At 42.7% G+C, this 15491-nt stretch overlaps 6 protein-coding genes across 6 annotated transcripts; 2 read left to right on the top strand and 4 right to left on the bottom strand.

Annotated features, from left to right (window-relative positions):
• Positions 1-296: 296 nt before the first annotated feature.
• Positions 297-1707, bottom strand: MELLADRAFT_38453 (uncharacterized protein; the record flags this gene model as incomplete). The annotated part of the gene is made up of 7 exons (XM_007413988.1): positions 297-427; positions 516-587; positions 667-834; positions 942-1082; positions 1153-1261; positions 1340-1432; positions 1540-1707. The coding sequence occupies 7 exons, from the start codon at positions 1705-1707 to the stop codon at positions 297-299; spliced, it is 882 nt and encodes a 293-aa protein (XP_007414050.1).
• Positions 1708-2130: 423 nt separating this feature from the next.
• Positions 2131-3396, bottom strand: MELLADRAFT_66224 (uncharacterized protein; the record flags this gene model as incomplete). The annotated part of the gene is made up of 8 exons (XM_007413987.1): positions 2131-2211; positions 2298-2324; positions 2397-2529; positions 2613-2814; positions 2863-2940; positions 3004-3087; positions 3161-3255; positions 3332-3396. The coding sequence occupies 8 exons, from the start codon at positions 3394-3396 to the stop codon at positions 2131-2133; spliced, it is 765 nt and encodes a 254-aa protein (XP_007414049.1).
• A 2029-nt stretch (positions 3397-5425) lies between these two features.
• On the top strand, positions 5426-6704 carry MELLADRAFT_91234 (uncharacterized protein; the record flags this gene model as incomplete). Its single annotated transcript, XM_007414006.1, has 2 exons — positions 5426-5590; positions 5664-6704. 2 exons carry the CDS (start codon positions 5426-5428, stop codon positions 6702-6704), a joined length of 1206 nt encoding a protein of 401 aa, XP_007414068.1.
• A 1077-nt stretch (positions 6705-7781) lies between these two features.
• MELLADRAFT_109998 (uncharacterized protein) lies at positions 7782-9057 on the bottom strand (the record flags this gene model as incomplete). The annotated part of the gene is made up of 3 exons (XM_007413986.1): positions 7782-7945; positions 8269-8583; positions 8682-9057. 3 exons carry the CDS (start codon positions 9055-9057, stop codon positions 7782-7784), a joined length of 855 nt encoding a protein of 284 aa, XP_007414048.1.
• Positions 9058-10095: 1038 nt separating this feature from the next.
• Positions 10096-10912, top strand: MELLADRAFT_66221 (uncharacterized protein; the record flags this gene model as incomplete). The annotated part of the gene is made up of 2 exons (XM_007414007.1): positions 10096-10768; positions 10824-10912. 2 exons carry the CDS (start codon positions 10096-10098, stop codon positions 10910-10912), a joined length of 762 nt encoding a protein of 253 aa, XP_007414069.1.
• Positions 10913-12128: 1216 nt separating this feature from the next.
• MELLADRAFT_53368 (uncharacterized protein) lies at positions 12129-12860 on the bottom strand (the record flags this gene model as incomplete). The annotated part of the gene is made up of 3 exons (XM_007413985.1): positions 12129-12404; positions 12471-12537; positions 12643-12860. The coding sequence occupies 3 exons, from the start codon at positions 12858-12860 to the stop codon at positions 12129-12131; spliced, it is 561 nt and encodes a 186-aa protein (XP_007414047.1).
• Positions 12861-15491: the final 2631 nt, after the last annotated feature.

Here is a 15491-nt window from a genome sequence, read left to right as displayed (position 1 = left end):
GTAATGCAATAACATCCGAATCGGACATGATCACATTCGAAAGTGTTTGACTGGTTGGTTCAGAGGTTTTTTCAGATGGGACTACAATAGAAGGAGTCGATGATTTGATTTGAAATGTAGAGGTAGACGGTTCCCCTTCTGCCATCTCGATTTCAGGAGCTACTGAGACAGTTATCTTTGAAGGTCTTGAGTCAGGTTGTTTATTTGGTTCGGGCTTTGAAGGATTTGAAGGTGTGACGTTCTCTTGTGTTCTTTGGAATTGAGTACGCGGTTCGACTTCATCAATTTCCATTTTTTCATCTGCCTTCTCTCTCGGCCCAATTTTTTTGGGTTTTATATGTTTGAACATTCTTTCTACCACCTTCTCCTTCATCCTCACTGGCAGAAAATTCATCATCACCTTGTACCAAGGCATCCAATAACCGCTCTAGAGATGTGAAATTCAGTGTTAGTTAACAAGATACGATGTGTGATAATATCAGTAGTTTATTCAAAGAATCAAAACAATCACCCACGTGGTTTCCTTTCATTGGGATCATCTAAGTCCTCATCAACTTCCATATCATCATGAGGTAATCGAGGCATTGCTAATCCCAAGACGAAAAGGTTATCAATTTCAAGTCAAGTCAAAAAGTGACAAAGACTGATCGAAAAAAAGAAACTAACGTTGCATTTCAAGTGATGGTACAGGTATAGTATGTCTTAAATTCTCAAAAATTTGAACCTTGACTTTTTCAAGATATCTATTAACATTCATATCTTCCATATTTGAGGCAGGAACATCTAGATGATAAGTCGGACCGAAATATTCATAATATTCATTCATGGGAATTTCTGGATTACCAAGCAGTCAACAAACAGAAAGTTAGCCTTTGAAAGGCATCCTTTTCTTTCCTAAAGTCGGGATCATATGTGAAAGGTTGGTAGTAGAATGAGCTTACCTCGACACAGTTCTTGACCAGCAGCCAATCCAGTCTCAAAGGCCCAAGTCCTTGACACATTTCGGATAGTATATCCACCACCACCGAGTAAAAGTAACGGAAGCCCTAATGATTTGATGAACTGAACACAGTTTGCATGTCCTAGGTCACAGAATGATTCTCTTAGCATTATGCAACACTTTTCTTAAAAGAAACTTGAATGTTTGTTCACCTTTTAGAGAGACATTAAAACTTCCTAACCGATCGCCTGCCAGGGAGTCTCCTCCACATTGTAAAACGATGGCTGAAGGTTGATAAGTTTCCATGATCTTCATAATCACCTATAAAATTCAACAAACAACAAGATCAGTACGAAGTAATCCAACATCAGCGAAAGAAATCCAAATTTTTGCACTTACAGGTTCGAAGATATTTTTATAAGCTTCATCAGTAATTCCATCTCTTAAAGGAAAATTAACAGCATAACGTTTTCCTTTACCACTACCAATATCCTAAGGGAAAAAAAACACCGAAAAGAGTTTCAAAATCATAAAAATCATTTCAAATTGTGAAATATAACATTCATCTACGTTGTAAGAAAAAGATTCGTTTGACTCACTCTTAATTCACCTGTACCAGGGAAAAATTCACCATACTTATGAAAACTGCAGGTCATTACTCGATCTGTGGTATAGAAAGCTTCTTCAACACCGTCTCCGTGATGAACATCAATGTCTACGTATAAGACTCGTTTTTCTGAAAAGTCGCATTTTTGAGATTTCTTCATGATATATAGAGGAACACTTCGAAACTATGTGCTATGTAGACAGACAAGTGACTTGTGGATCTGTCTGGATCTCGAACCCTGAATGTAATATGAAATGGTGTTGGTTCAACGTCGAGTTTCTCCAAAAGCTTTTGGGCGTCAAATCACGGAAAGTTTTTAATCGTTATTCTGACTCACAATTTCCACACAAATGACCTTTACAACGAAAGCTAAAAATCGGAGTACTATAATACATTCCAACTTTTTTCTTCTCTGCATTATACCTGTCCAACAAAAGATGGCTGAGGGTCCGTCAACGACCAAGTATAAGATTCATGTGAGGACGGATTGATTATTTGCCTTACTCCCATTCCAATATGAGCTTCGCAAGATCCACACCAAATGTTGAACGGTAATTCAAAACGGGTAATTGAGATCCCTTGATCAATTTTTCTGGCTTGCATTAAAAGCACCAATAGAAAGATCGAGACTTTGTACACTAGGACATCCAGGACATTCATCAGCCTATTCCCAACCAAAAACAAAAAACAAAACCCAAATCAATTAGCATCATATCCATCAAATCATAGTAAAAAAGATGAACAACTTACCCCAGTACAATGAATAGACTTTCCAGTCTAAGATAAAAAACAGACGATATTATAGATAAGTAAAGTATTCCAAAAATAGAATTATAAGAAATTACTTACTGAAACTCGAGTGACTGCAATTGTTTTGTCACAAAAATTACCACCTTCATACATTGAAGAATCAATTGCAACTACATGATCAGAGTCTTGACGAACAGTACCACAAGCACCTGCAACACCTCCTTGAGAAAAGCTAAATATTTTGAAGAAAGAAATTCAAACAATCAGATTAATAAACTATCAAGACGGGTGAAGAAGAGAAAAAATGTAACTAACAAAGTGGCTTTTCCACTATAAGTTGAAGCTCCAATAGAAATCCCACCAGAGAAACCAGTCAAAACAAAAACCCCAGCCGAAACATCAACTTTGGGCTCTTTCTTCTCTGGAGCAGTATAAGAAGGAGTAGTATCTTTCTTGGTCGATTCAGTAGCGTTCCAGGAAGGGACTTTCTTGGGTGTGGGTACTGTGTAAGTAGGAGCTGTAGTATTTAGAGTTTAGTTATTAGAAGTAGATGAAGTATCGGTACTGTTTCCGTCATCAGACTCATCATCACAATCTTCATCATCTTCTCCGTCTTCTGAATCATCTTCTTCATCCTCATTGGCTAAAATCAAAAAGTTAATCATGTTAGTCTATGTAAAACGCATGAGTTTTTAGATTTACTTACATCGTGATTCGAGTTGACGACCGAAATCAAGAGAACCAAATCGTCTGATCGAACGTTTCTTAAGCGCATTATGATCTTCAACTTCTGATCCAATCCGTGATGTCTAGTTAGAGTTGGAGACTATAAAAGAACTCTCACAAGGTCAAGAATTACGCACTATGTTCTATGAGGTCAGACATAACTGGAGTTTTAGAAGCTTCGCAGCGAGACAAATCAAACACGGCCTTGACTTCGGACGCAACCGTGATTTTCCTACAGATAGAATCTTTGCATAAGTCGACAGTTCAACCTATGCAAACGTAGAGTGGTCAAATGAAGACCGTCTTACTTCTCCTTCCTAAGCACTTCAAGCTCGACTTGTAGTGTAGTTCGCAAAGATAACAGTCTAGTCATTTGCTCGTGCACGAGAGGATTTCGCCAGCTTTCCTGCTGTCATAATCACAAGCGGGCGTTCACCAAAGGGCAGGTGAAGAACTCATTGAACATCAGCCAAGCTTGGTAACGGTCTCGAGCTTAAAGTAGAATGGCAGCTTACCAAGGCAGGCGACTGCTCGCAAAAGATACTGAAGCCTTCGAAAGAATCCTTGTTGTTAGTCTCTGGGTACAATGATATCTCCTCAGCGAGATGTGGTAAGATTGGACCCAGAGCAAAACGATAGACGTTCAAGATATACGGAGATTGCAAGCCATTAGAAGTCACTGTTGGTCAAAAAGTACGTGATCATTTGAATGAAAGCCAATCGCAGGTTTCCAGACAGACAAAGAAGAAAATTCGGAGTCAGCTGATTGATCGTAGCAAGGATTAAAAGTGAGGATCTGGGGCACTGTACCATATTGCCATCGAGAACATCCATGGGACTAATCACATTACTCAACGATTTGCTCATCTTACGACCATTGGTTAGAGGAGCAAAGTCGGGAGTAGGTCCAATGGTCACGGTAGAGTGGTGTACATTGTCCTACAAAGCAAGCAAAAGTTAGCATTGGATTCATTCAGCCGTAGAGGTCGTTTGGCGAGGAAGCTGAGCGAAGCGTTAGCTCAGGATTGTAGACGAGCCTATTGGACGAGTTCACACATTGATGTCATTGGTATTTCTTGAGCAGAACAGCAATAGAACATTGCTTCGGTTTGGCTAGGTTGGTCGAAAGTCGATCTGTAGCGGGACGAATGCCCCTGGTGTTCGTAGCGGGAAGCCACAACACGTGGGACACTCAACACCGACATGATCAGTTGAAACTTGAAGCGTCGAATCGGTTTGTTTGAAGTGAAAACACCGGATCAGTGCAGCTGGGAGGCAAGACGAGTGATGGGTTGAATTCGTAGGAGTGGTCGAGAAGGGGATGTTGAGCGATGAGAGCGCCAATTTGGGGAGCATCCGTCTTTCAGATTATTCAAAAATACAGGCCACTTTATAAGCATTGCCCCAATTGGGTTAGCCTTGTACCCAGACGGGACGGGCTCGGTACCTTTCAGCGAGACCTCGGCCCCAACGTTGAAATGTTTCATTGATCATGATCACTGCTACTTAAATGTGATTTAGTTTTACCCTTCAATGAAGGATGATGTTTCATTGAAACATTGAAATTCCCTTCAAAGCATTGAAGGAAGGCAAGGGCATACAGATTGATCGCATCATTATACTTCTGCTATGATCAAAGTAAAAGTCATCACCAATCAACAGGAGGAAACATGCATTGTTTCCATGTGAGGATTGGGTATGGTCACGATTACAGCGAAATGCCCTAAAGTTTTGTTGTGAAACAGAAGACTTACGATCCTCATCCATACTTTCCCAAAAAAGATAGATCTGGATTAGTTGACTTTGCGGTTACATGAAACAAAACTTACGGATACCGGCGCAGGTGGCATTCAGATACGATCGCGTAGCACTGACTTGCTCTCGATGAGGCGATGTGTAGGGTGATGAAGCTTCTTGAATGGTCGAGTGACCTTTCATGATCACAACTGTTCTTTCATGATATTTAATTACCCTTCCTCGTGCAGAAGGAAGGAAGAGTTCTACCTTCGGACCCTCGTTTGAGGAAGATATTACCCTTTGAGTTGTCGAAGGAAGAGCTGATCACAGCGCGTTGCACATCCTACCTCATCACATTTTACTTTCAATTCTCATAAATCGGCCAGTCTTCAATAATGATCCAACCGCTTCAAACTGCAACCCGTGTTCAAAGCAATGACCACCACCAAAAGACGACCGGAATGTGTAACACCCAATGCCAAATCAAACACTACGGATGCGCACCCTGAATCGGATGTATCAGCAACAGACGAAGCTGATTTTGACTACTGACTTCCCCATTGGTTTTGATCGCCAGGTATGAGCAGATTTGGTGACCCTGGCAAGAATGTGTCATTTTCCAGTGCGTCCAAGAACATGGTGCAGTTGGATTAAATCTCAACTGTATGCAGCAGATGCGAATGGTATATATAGCTCCTCATGGAGTTGGAACATCCTTCAGACCCCCTCAGACACATCGCTTCCAAAGAAATCGGCCAAAGACCCCTTTTCATTCGCCACTCACTGCTCCTGTTCCTTATCCCCATTACTGTTGTTGTCCATCTCTCGAAGTAAGTTTTTCTAGACAAGACTTATTGTATCAGTCCTGCTTTGTCACAAACTTACTCTCTACCTGTCCAAAAGGTAACTCACCGTCTCAACATGCCGCACGCCCCTTCGACATCTAGAGAGCCAATGGCCGCCGACGACATCGAATGCTCTCTTGATGACGCCTCCATGAGCGACACATCCGAAATCAAGCCTTTGATTGGCGGTTCTAGTATACCTGCTGCTGTAGCTCAGCTTTCACCTCTCGAAGCTCTGGCCCAGTTATCCCCGGAACAACTTGATATGCTTTTGCGGATTCAACAGGCGATGAGAAACTTGGAGTCTCTTACCCCAAACACAGCACAAACAACATCAACGCCGACACACCCAATCAATTATTCAGTACCTCCCACAGCCCCTGACGCTACTCCGCTCCCCGCTCCTGGTTTTGACCATGCAATCCAACTCAAAATCAACGGTTTATCTCCAACTATGCGTGAAAAGTTCCTTGTCCCCAATCTTAATCTGAAAACTTCTCGCACCACCATTCCCAATATCACAGAGATGGTTATGCTCTTTGCCCCACACGCCAAACCTGTCAGACGGGGCTATATTAACAAAGACCTCTGGATTTCTGCATACAACTCCAACGTCAAGCCGCTTCTGGAACCTTTCATCTTCAGCCCACCCAGAGAAGCGGCAGCGCAAACCAGTGACTATGCGGGGTATACTTGGGAGTACTATCAAAGTCGTGAATTTGACCCATCGGCACGCTGGATTACTACGGATGTGCTTGCCGATCTTTTGAATCATTTCTGCCCTGGTCTCCCAATCCCCCCACGCCGGGCTGCTCGAGAAAGGATGTTCCGTCAGAAAGTGTTTGGCGACGAGCATGAAGAAGATCCACCCCCACCTTATTCCTCAACTTTATCAGCCTGCAGAGCACCTCACCACATCACACTTGGAGTCGATCATCTCCGATTCACCTTGCAGCAGCAAGAGCCAAATCTATTGATACCCACGCAAACCAGCAAACCAGTCTTGTTACAGATCTACGAAATATATATCCAACATCGTGAGCGAACGCCTGATGATCCCGTTGCAGGTGTTGACTATTTCTGGGCCGAATCTGGGTGAGCGCCATGTGCCGCTGGACGCATCTTTTTATCCCAATTTCAAACCATTTCCCCCCGAGTCACGAGTCTCCCATTGGTTCAAATCTATTCAATCATTTCCAGCCGCCCCATGCTAGTGTTGTGGTTAGATGCAGCCTCTGTCTACTTCCATTAACCATCATCAGTACCATCTCACCTGATTGTTTCCTATTGTCTCACATAATTGTTTCCTATCGTCTCACATATCTTTTCCTACCGTCTCGCACCATTGTTTCCTACCGTCTCACATCATTGTTTCCTATTGTCTCACATAATTGTTTCCTACCGTCTCACATCATTGTTTCCTATTGTCTCACATAATTGTTTCCCACCGTCTCACATATCTTTTCCTACCGTCTCACATCATTGTTTCCTGCCGTCTCACATCATTGTTTCCTACCGTCTCACATCATTGTTTCCTACCGTTTCACATAATCGTTTCCTACCGTCTCACACCAGTGTAGGCAGTTGTCAGCCAGGGTAAAAAAGGCTGTCCAGTTCTGTTCGTCCCATGTGTGAGATTAATTACAATGCCAGCCTGCTTGTTAAAGCCCTATACCCTTCGTTTCAGGATTTTCGTATTTTCCTCTTAATTCGAGCAGACAGCAAGCGCAACCATTTAGAATAATCCCCGCAAATTTATCACTTGATCAAACATTCACGCGATGCTTCCTTGCAATGCATTTTTGCCTTCAGCAGATGAATGTATATTGCCTAATTGTCTCCAAAGACTGAGAAAACCCGTGGAACCAACCAGTAAATTTTTGTGTTGAATACTCTCATGAATCAGACAATGGTAAGCATGACTGAAGTATGAGATTTCAATTTTAGTCGAGTGACTATAAATACCACTTCCAAACATTGAACAAAAGCTTCTCAAGCCACCTTCTCACTGCCTTCGTTTTCGATTTTATTTGAATTGAATTGGTAAATGATCGGTAGAAGTGATACCCTTCACTCTCTGAAGAAACCTCGTCGTGGCATGAAGCAAAGCCATTCATATCGTCGTACCTCATATTTCATTTTCATCACCTCGGGATTTCCAACATTGTCCACTTTATTAGCAGACCAGGAGAGAAACTTGCATTCTATGACAGGGTTCAATCGAACTTGCACGAACGACTGGAGTTTTGCTGGCATTTTGTAATTCCGCATCCCACTTTGAATTCGCGTAAGGTCTCATATGATCTGTTATATTTTTGTTTGACACTTCCACTGTTATCCCTAATGGTGTTATGGATCCATTACTATTTTAAAACATTTCAAACAATGAGGACCAGCGACAAAGGGGACAGGATCGATGAAACATAACATCATATTGAAACGACAAAATGAATTATGCAATAGTACATAATACAAGAAGAGCAAATTTCACATAACGAAGACAAAGAAAAAAAACGTGAGATAAAGAGTTGAGAACATGATCATCACTCCAACCTGCAACATACAACATTCGTGATGAAAGATCACAACAAATCAACAGTTTGGTGTCTTGAATCAAGTATATCATTGATTGCTTGAATTCAGGGTGTGCTATCATAACGCACTGAATTTTCTCTTTCTGTCGAAAGTTGTCGTGGAAAATCTATCCTGAAGGTACTGCCATAAGCCAGATCCCGTTTTGAAGCTGAGATCACTGTAAGCTTTGGCGATTGCTGCGGATCTTTCATCTAAACTTTCCATTATAACATCATAAGATTTTGTTTCGAGCATCGTGAACCAGGCTGAATCACAAGCTTTGATGTGTACACGGGGTCTTGTGGTGGTGTTCCATAGAAAAAGGTCTTCAAGCTTCTTCTGCATGGCGTCTTGCCAAATTTCAAAGTTGATGCCTGTGCTGTCCAAGAGTATTTGTTCAATTGCTATGTGAAACACCACAATTTTGAAATAAACAATTAATTTTTCACAATCAAAACAAGGAAAATTAAAGACCAATATATCAAAATGCATGAAAACTTACTGTTCGACACATCAGGCGAGGCGGTGATCACATTAGAAGATGAACCAACTGAAGGATCATTGGAACTAGCAGCGTCAATTTGTTGACTTGCATCTTGCTGGATTTGATGTAAGACAAGGTCTACGTCGAGATCACTGTTCAATGACTTCTCGACCCTCATTGCCATTTCTTCGGGAAGCTTGGCGGTAACCATAAAGAAAACAAAGTTGTCCGGGAGATCAACTCCTGCGCGCGCGAGTTGAGATAAGGAAGTTCTGATCTCTTTACAAAAGTCAACACAAGTTTCACAAGTAAATTTGATCTTATAGAATTGGCCAAGCAACTTTGCATTGTGGTAAAATTTATTGGCCGCAGGTATGGGTTTTGAAAGTGACATGACAAGTTGATGGGTACTTTGTATTCTTAGTAAAGGAGATGAAGGTGATTTTTGGGTGTTGAAAGGGAAAGCGCATAAAAAGTCCATGTGACAATCACAGAGTCATTGATTATATATCATTGTGCGGTTGTTGAATGCTTCCATCAGAAGCCGTAGGACACCAAAGCTTATCATGCATGACGCGCGCAACCCTGGAGGTAGAGAAGGCCAAGGTGCACACGAAAACGTGTTGGACATTTTGTGGGTGGCAACAGGCGTTAAAACAAGTCTCCAGGTCTCAACAGCATTCTATCGTGGAGAACGCCGCGGTGCCCCAGGTTATAATCCGTTCTCCACAACACTAAGATGAGATAGGGTCGCATGACGCGGGCAACTCTAGAGGCAGGAAAGACCAAGGTGCACACGAAAAGGTGTTGCTCATTTTGTGTGTGCAACAGGCAACAAATTGTATCATGCTCGTGAGTCGTGGGGAACGCGACGGTGCCCCGGGTTATGATCCAAGTAATTTTCCACCGCACCTCAGGTGGTGAGGATAGTGGGCATGATAGGCCATGATGATTGAACAAGATTGGACAAGGCTAGTTTGGTCCAGATCATGTATGGCCTGGAGCACATTGCCGCGTCAACGCGGTAAGGACTGATGTCAATTAGCGGTATTGCTCCATAATATATGTGCACAGAGGCGTGGATATAAAGACAATGTGACCCTTCTTTGTCAAAGGCAGGATTCCCTTACCCATGAAAAATATCTCAAACCACCCTCCTCACTCTCCTGCAAGACGACTCTCGAATTCCCTTGAACAGACAGTCCCACCTCAAAACGCAAGGAGGTACAATCAATTTCCTTGTCACATTGTGATCCCGTTATCATCAGTTGGTTCTTATTCCACGATTACTTCAACCTGATCTAATTACATACCCAAATTGACATTTGTCTCTTTTGGGAAAGTAATATTTTTAGCTCGCACGAAAACACACACAGACTGTCAGGCATACCGATCATTAGTGGAATCATCACCTCCTTGCTACACTCGCAATATGGATGGCCATTTTACACTTGGTGGTCAGAATCACACTCAACCGAACGCGACCACCAACGCCTCTGGCGTGTTTCAAACCAACTTTGTAGAGATGGCCCAAAGTGTTGTTCCGTTGCTTGCGGACGGCTCCAACTTTGATAGCTGGGACAGCTCTATGCAAGAATCCCTGGCGCTTGTAGAAGGCGCAAGCGTGTACCTCAGCCCAGGGGTGCTTCCTTCGTGGCCGCTCTGGCAACAGGATCTGGCCGATGGTGTCAACCAGCTCTTACATTACTCCACGGACCCATACCTACGCATGATCATCCATAGTGTCTCACCACATCCCTCACTACGTTACGCCCATCTTACTCAATTATTTGCGGGTATACCATTCGCCAATCGGCTGAACCAGTTAGAAGACCTTCTCTTGTGTCGATACAGCTCAACGTCCGACACTGTTGACACATATGTTGCACGCATGTGGAATCAACGACGTGATCTTCAAAGGCATGGGATGAGCATAGGGGATGATGTATTCGCGGCGTTGCTGATTCTGGGAACGCCCGAAACTTTTGAAATCAACACTCACCGCTTCGAGCAGGCTGTTAGAATGCACCCTCAAGTTCCAGTCGATAGCCATTGGGTTGTAAGCGCCCTCTTGGAAGACGAGGCCATCGCTAGACACCTGCATCGTAGAGTCAGATGTCGCAACTGTCGGCGACGTGGTCATGTCAGATCACAATGCAGGTCAGTCAACTCTTGCATCACATGTTTACTCTCGAAGCTCAATGAATGATGTCGCCTCTGCCTACAGCCAACCACAGCGCGGTCAATGATCAATCATGCTTTGCAAAGGCACTGTCGTCACCATCACCAGTCTTGTCACAGGCCCCTTTTTTCGCCAGTAGAATTGAAGCATAAACGGCCTATCTCGAAGTGAATATGGTTCCGGGGCTCCAAAGCGTCAAAGATGTCTTGTTTTAGCTCAAGCAATGTGTAAGGCCCCCCCCATTGTATCATCATTCAACTTAATCTTGTCAAAAACTTTTATTCCAATTTGTTCATCTTTATTCTTACTTCGGCAATGCGTTTAAATATAAAACATCACTTTGCACTACGTTTTTGGCTGAGACTCACCTCCCTCAAAGATGGATTCCATAAACCCATTAACATCATAGAGATTCATCATTAACTCCTTGCTACAGGATCAATGTTGATTGTCAGTCTTGTTCTCAAAGGAGGGTCACACCTGCTCTTTCCTGTTGGGGAGCTTTGAGTCTTTGATATAGGTTGTTCCTATATATATTGAATTTTCATTGTTGATTTAATTACTCACACTTGTCTTTTGTCCTGTTCCCTGAATTGTGACCAATTTTTCTGCCTTGAGTGTTTAAACCCCGGCGCCAAAGACAATTATGAATGTTCTGTTGTGTCAAGAACAAAAAATTCCCAAACCAAAGGTGTGAGCAATACCGTGTTGACCACTTCTTCATATTTCTTTCTTCATGAGTTGTTGTCATTGGGGTCTTGTTTAAGGGCAATCCGCCAAGATATGTTGGCTGTCTTTTTTTGTTACCAGAACAACAGGGTGGCTCGCTTTCTGGCCCTGGATTGTCAAAATGTCTGATCAAACTTAAAGCAAACGGTAGAATACCTGAGATTGGCTTATCCACACCGCTCGCGAACAAACGTTGTGAAGAAAAATGAAAATCAACGAGCGAGGTTCTAGATGATTCATAAATAAAGTCCACAAGGGGCATACTAAGGAACATAAAATAGCATCAATCTAAAACGAATTGCAGGATTTCCATATTGCAAAAAAGAACCACAAAAATACAAAAAAACAACGACTAAAAAAAAGGCCCAATCCGAATCGCATTGATCAGATTTGAGCTGATAAAGATAGAATGAATGAAGAAAAAATTGCAAAAAACAGAAAGGAAGCAATTCTTCCGAGGACAATAAACTAGCCCTCCAAAAAAAGAATGATGACAGATTCGTCTCTTAAACAAAAAGAATGGAGCAAAGACTGGTAGTGAAACCAAACAAAGCCTATGAGAATCCAAAGCTTGAAGCATCTGAGGCACGAGCAAAGGCGCTAGCAGTGGTAACTGGAGATGTTGTAGTGTTAGTAGGACTAGGAGTAGTGGTAGCCGGGGTGGTGGTAGTGGTAGCGGTAGTGGTGTTGACTACTGGTGAAGTTTGATTGTAAGTCGAAGGGGGTGAGATCTTGGCTGTGGCCCAGTGCTGTAACGATTGATCCTTGTAGGCAGCACAGTCTTGTAAATCAGGGCAAGCATTGTAGCAAGCGGCGATGTAAGCGTCAGTCTGATAAGAAGAGTAAAAGTGATTAACATCAGCGTGGAGATTCGTGAGACACATGTCACAAGAAACGCACTTACTCGCAAAGACAAATGTTATCGGTAGGAGGGCAAGCCGAGATATCCTTGCCGACCCTCGCCTATTGAGCAAATATGGGAAAAAAAGAAGTGGACGATCAGCAAGCTTCTTGAAGTGAAAAAGGAAAGAAACAGAAGTAGAAAGTGTCATCCAACTCACCACACACCGATTGAAGTTTTGTTGAGCTGTACCACAAGTCGTACCAGTCACAGTTGGGACCGTAAAAGGGGTTCCATTTCCATGAGCAGTGGAAGAAGTAGTGCCCGATGTAGTGCTGGGAGTAGTGGTAGTGTTACTAGTGGTAGAAGAGTCGGTCCCAGTATTTTGACCAAAGAGGGCAGGTAAGAGCAGGAAAGCGGAAAGAGCGGCAGTTGAAGAGAACATGTTAGATAGCTATTGGTGATTTGAACGGGTCAAGATTAGTTTGAATGGAAGAAGGTAAAGTAAGATTATGGTGATTATGATATAGTTATTTGTAACTTGATGAACAAGTGAGATGAAGAAAAACAAACAAAGAAGTGGTGGAAATGAAGGATTATATAGCGGAGGTAGAGGTGATTTCAAGTGATGTGAATTTTAAGTCCAAAAAAACGTCAAAAATTAGTTAAAGGTCTTGACTACTTGTTATGAGTCACGGGTTGAAAATCTAGCAAAACAACAAAAAAAGCATGACTTACCGCTCTGGAAGTACATAATCTCCAGACATTCAAATCATTGGAACGATCAGTCTTGTCATATGCAGGAAAAATTCTGCGGACTCGATTTCTTTCGACTATTACAGGGAGACGGAGTGAGATCAGTGTACATTGTAGGGAGGAGGAAGGCAAATGATCAATGACCAGTCAGAGTACAAAACAATCACGCACCAGATCCAATGTGCTTGTGGGAACAGTTCCTAGGGTTAACTCAGATCCAGTGACTGATGGTCTAAGGAGGCATGCCAAACAGCCACAGTCAGTATTGCTTTCAAAACTCACACAACAAGAAACAGGTAACAAACATACAACTCAGACTTCAACATATTACCAATGTCTTGAAACGAATCAATTGATCAGACCGATTACTTCAAGGGATCCGAAATGATGAGGCCGAGCCAAGGTGATATTGCTCGATGATTCCTCATGACCATACAAAATGGACTGGGAAAGAGGGAATGGTTTAGAGTAGCGCTTGGGTCGGGGGTACTTTTCTTGAGTCCATTTGGCTCGCGTGCGATTGTCTTGGATGGACGCTGAGCAGTCGAAGACTAGGGAGAAGAAAGAACTTAGTGATAGAAAAAATGAAGAAGCAGTGGAACGTACAATATCTTCCATCTCTACCGATAGGCCCAGGAGATTCCTTGAGGGTCCCACTTTGATTACAGAGCATGGAGAAAAAGTGTAGTGGGAGCTGCAGTGAGTTTTTTAGGGCTGAGTCTGACTATAAACGTTCGGACTCCAAAGTCTTTCTTCCCCCCAATGGTCATAAGCTGAAGAGCGCTAGACGGTAGATGTAATACTGGAAGAGCTATGAGAAGCAGCCATAGGGCTACCCCTGTTGATACCCTTGGCCCGACTAGTCGAAGGAGCAGACCCTCGGAGTTTGGGGATTTCGTATTGGGAGGTGGAATTGGCTTGAGATCGATCGCTGGTAAGGGTTTCTTGATGGGGATCGCCGTTCTAGATCCGCCAGAGTTTCCATGATTGGCGACGGTAGCATTATTGCCGTATGTACCATGATCTATGTCTCTAGCATCGGTTGATAGCTTTGCTAACTTTGAAAGAGACCACTAGAAAAAGACAAATGGTGAATAATACAAAGTACATTACCTAGTCAGTTCAAAAAGACAAGAAACAAGGGGAATCAAAAATAGACGTGGAGGGATATGAAGAGTGAGTCAAGATGATTGATGACAAACTTCACATCCGAAATTCTGCCATACGTTATCCTTCGAATACGTATACGATGCCGAAATGTAAATCCTTCGAATACGTATACGTGGCCAAAATGCAATCTTTTGCCAATCGCATTATTTGGATTTCCAGGGGGAGACCCTCCGCCAAATCCACATGCCTTCTTGTCCTGCATCAAGGAAACCTTTATATTCGGCTTCACTAGAGGAAAGAGCGACAGTATTGAAAATAAATGTGTATCCAGAAGTAGAACGCCGAGTTAAAGTGCACCCAGCCCAATTAGAATCAGAGAAAGCGACGGGAGGACCAGCAGTGTCAGGTTGGATTTTGAGAAGTGTTTCATTGACAGGTTGCACACCGTAAGTAAGACAAAGGGTACTAGTCCCACGCAAATACCGAAGAACACGTTTAAAGTGACCCCAATGCTCCATGGTTGGTTTGTCGAGAAATTGGGATAGTAAGCTGACAGGGTGAGCAAGGTCGGGTCTAGTACATTGGGAAAGATAGTTGAGAGAACCAATAGCACGTCGATGATTGAGACCGCTGGACTTGAATGCCATAACCTCTTCTTCCGTGCCGGGTAAGATAGGCAAGTTTGATTGAAGAGGAGTTCCCAATGACTTGCAGTCTTCCATGCCATAAATTCTAAGTAATTCATTGATATATTTTGATTGACAGATAGAAAGAGTCCTTGATTCACGATTCCTTTCAATTTGCATACCTAACATATTTTTCACCGGTCCCAAATCTTTAAGTCGAAAGTCCTTTTTCAAAGCATCAAGTACCCAGCCAACATTCTTACCAACAACAACAATATCATCCACCCATATATAAATTAAAATCCTTTCACCATTCTTACCACAAAAGACAAATAAGCAAGCATCTGCATTACTAACAATGAATCCATGTCTTAAATACCAGGCTTTGATCGTTAGATGCCAACTACGAGATGCTTGTTTTAAGCCATAAAGGGATCGGAGAAGTTTGAGCCAGAGCCAGCCACAGCGAGATAAAAGCGCAGGCAACCAGGATCTAAAAGGTGAATCCAGGGAGAGTTGTTTGACCCAATCAACAAAACCATCAGGTATGTTAATATAAACCGTTTCGCCATCACCAAGTTCAG

The sequence above is a fragment of the Melampsora larici-populina genome (assembly GCF_000204055.1).
Source record: "Melampsora larici-populina 98AG31 unplaced genomic scaffold MELLAscaffold_40, whole genome shotgun sequence".
Classification (NCBI taxonomy): Eukaryota; Fungi; Basidiomycota; class Pucciniomycetes; order Pucciniales; family Melampsoraceae; genus Melampsora; species Melampsora laricis-populina.
This window is presented reverse-complemented; position numbering and strand designations above follow the sequence as displayed.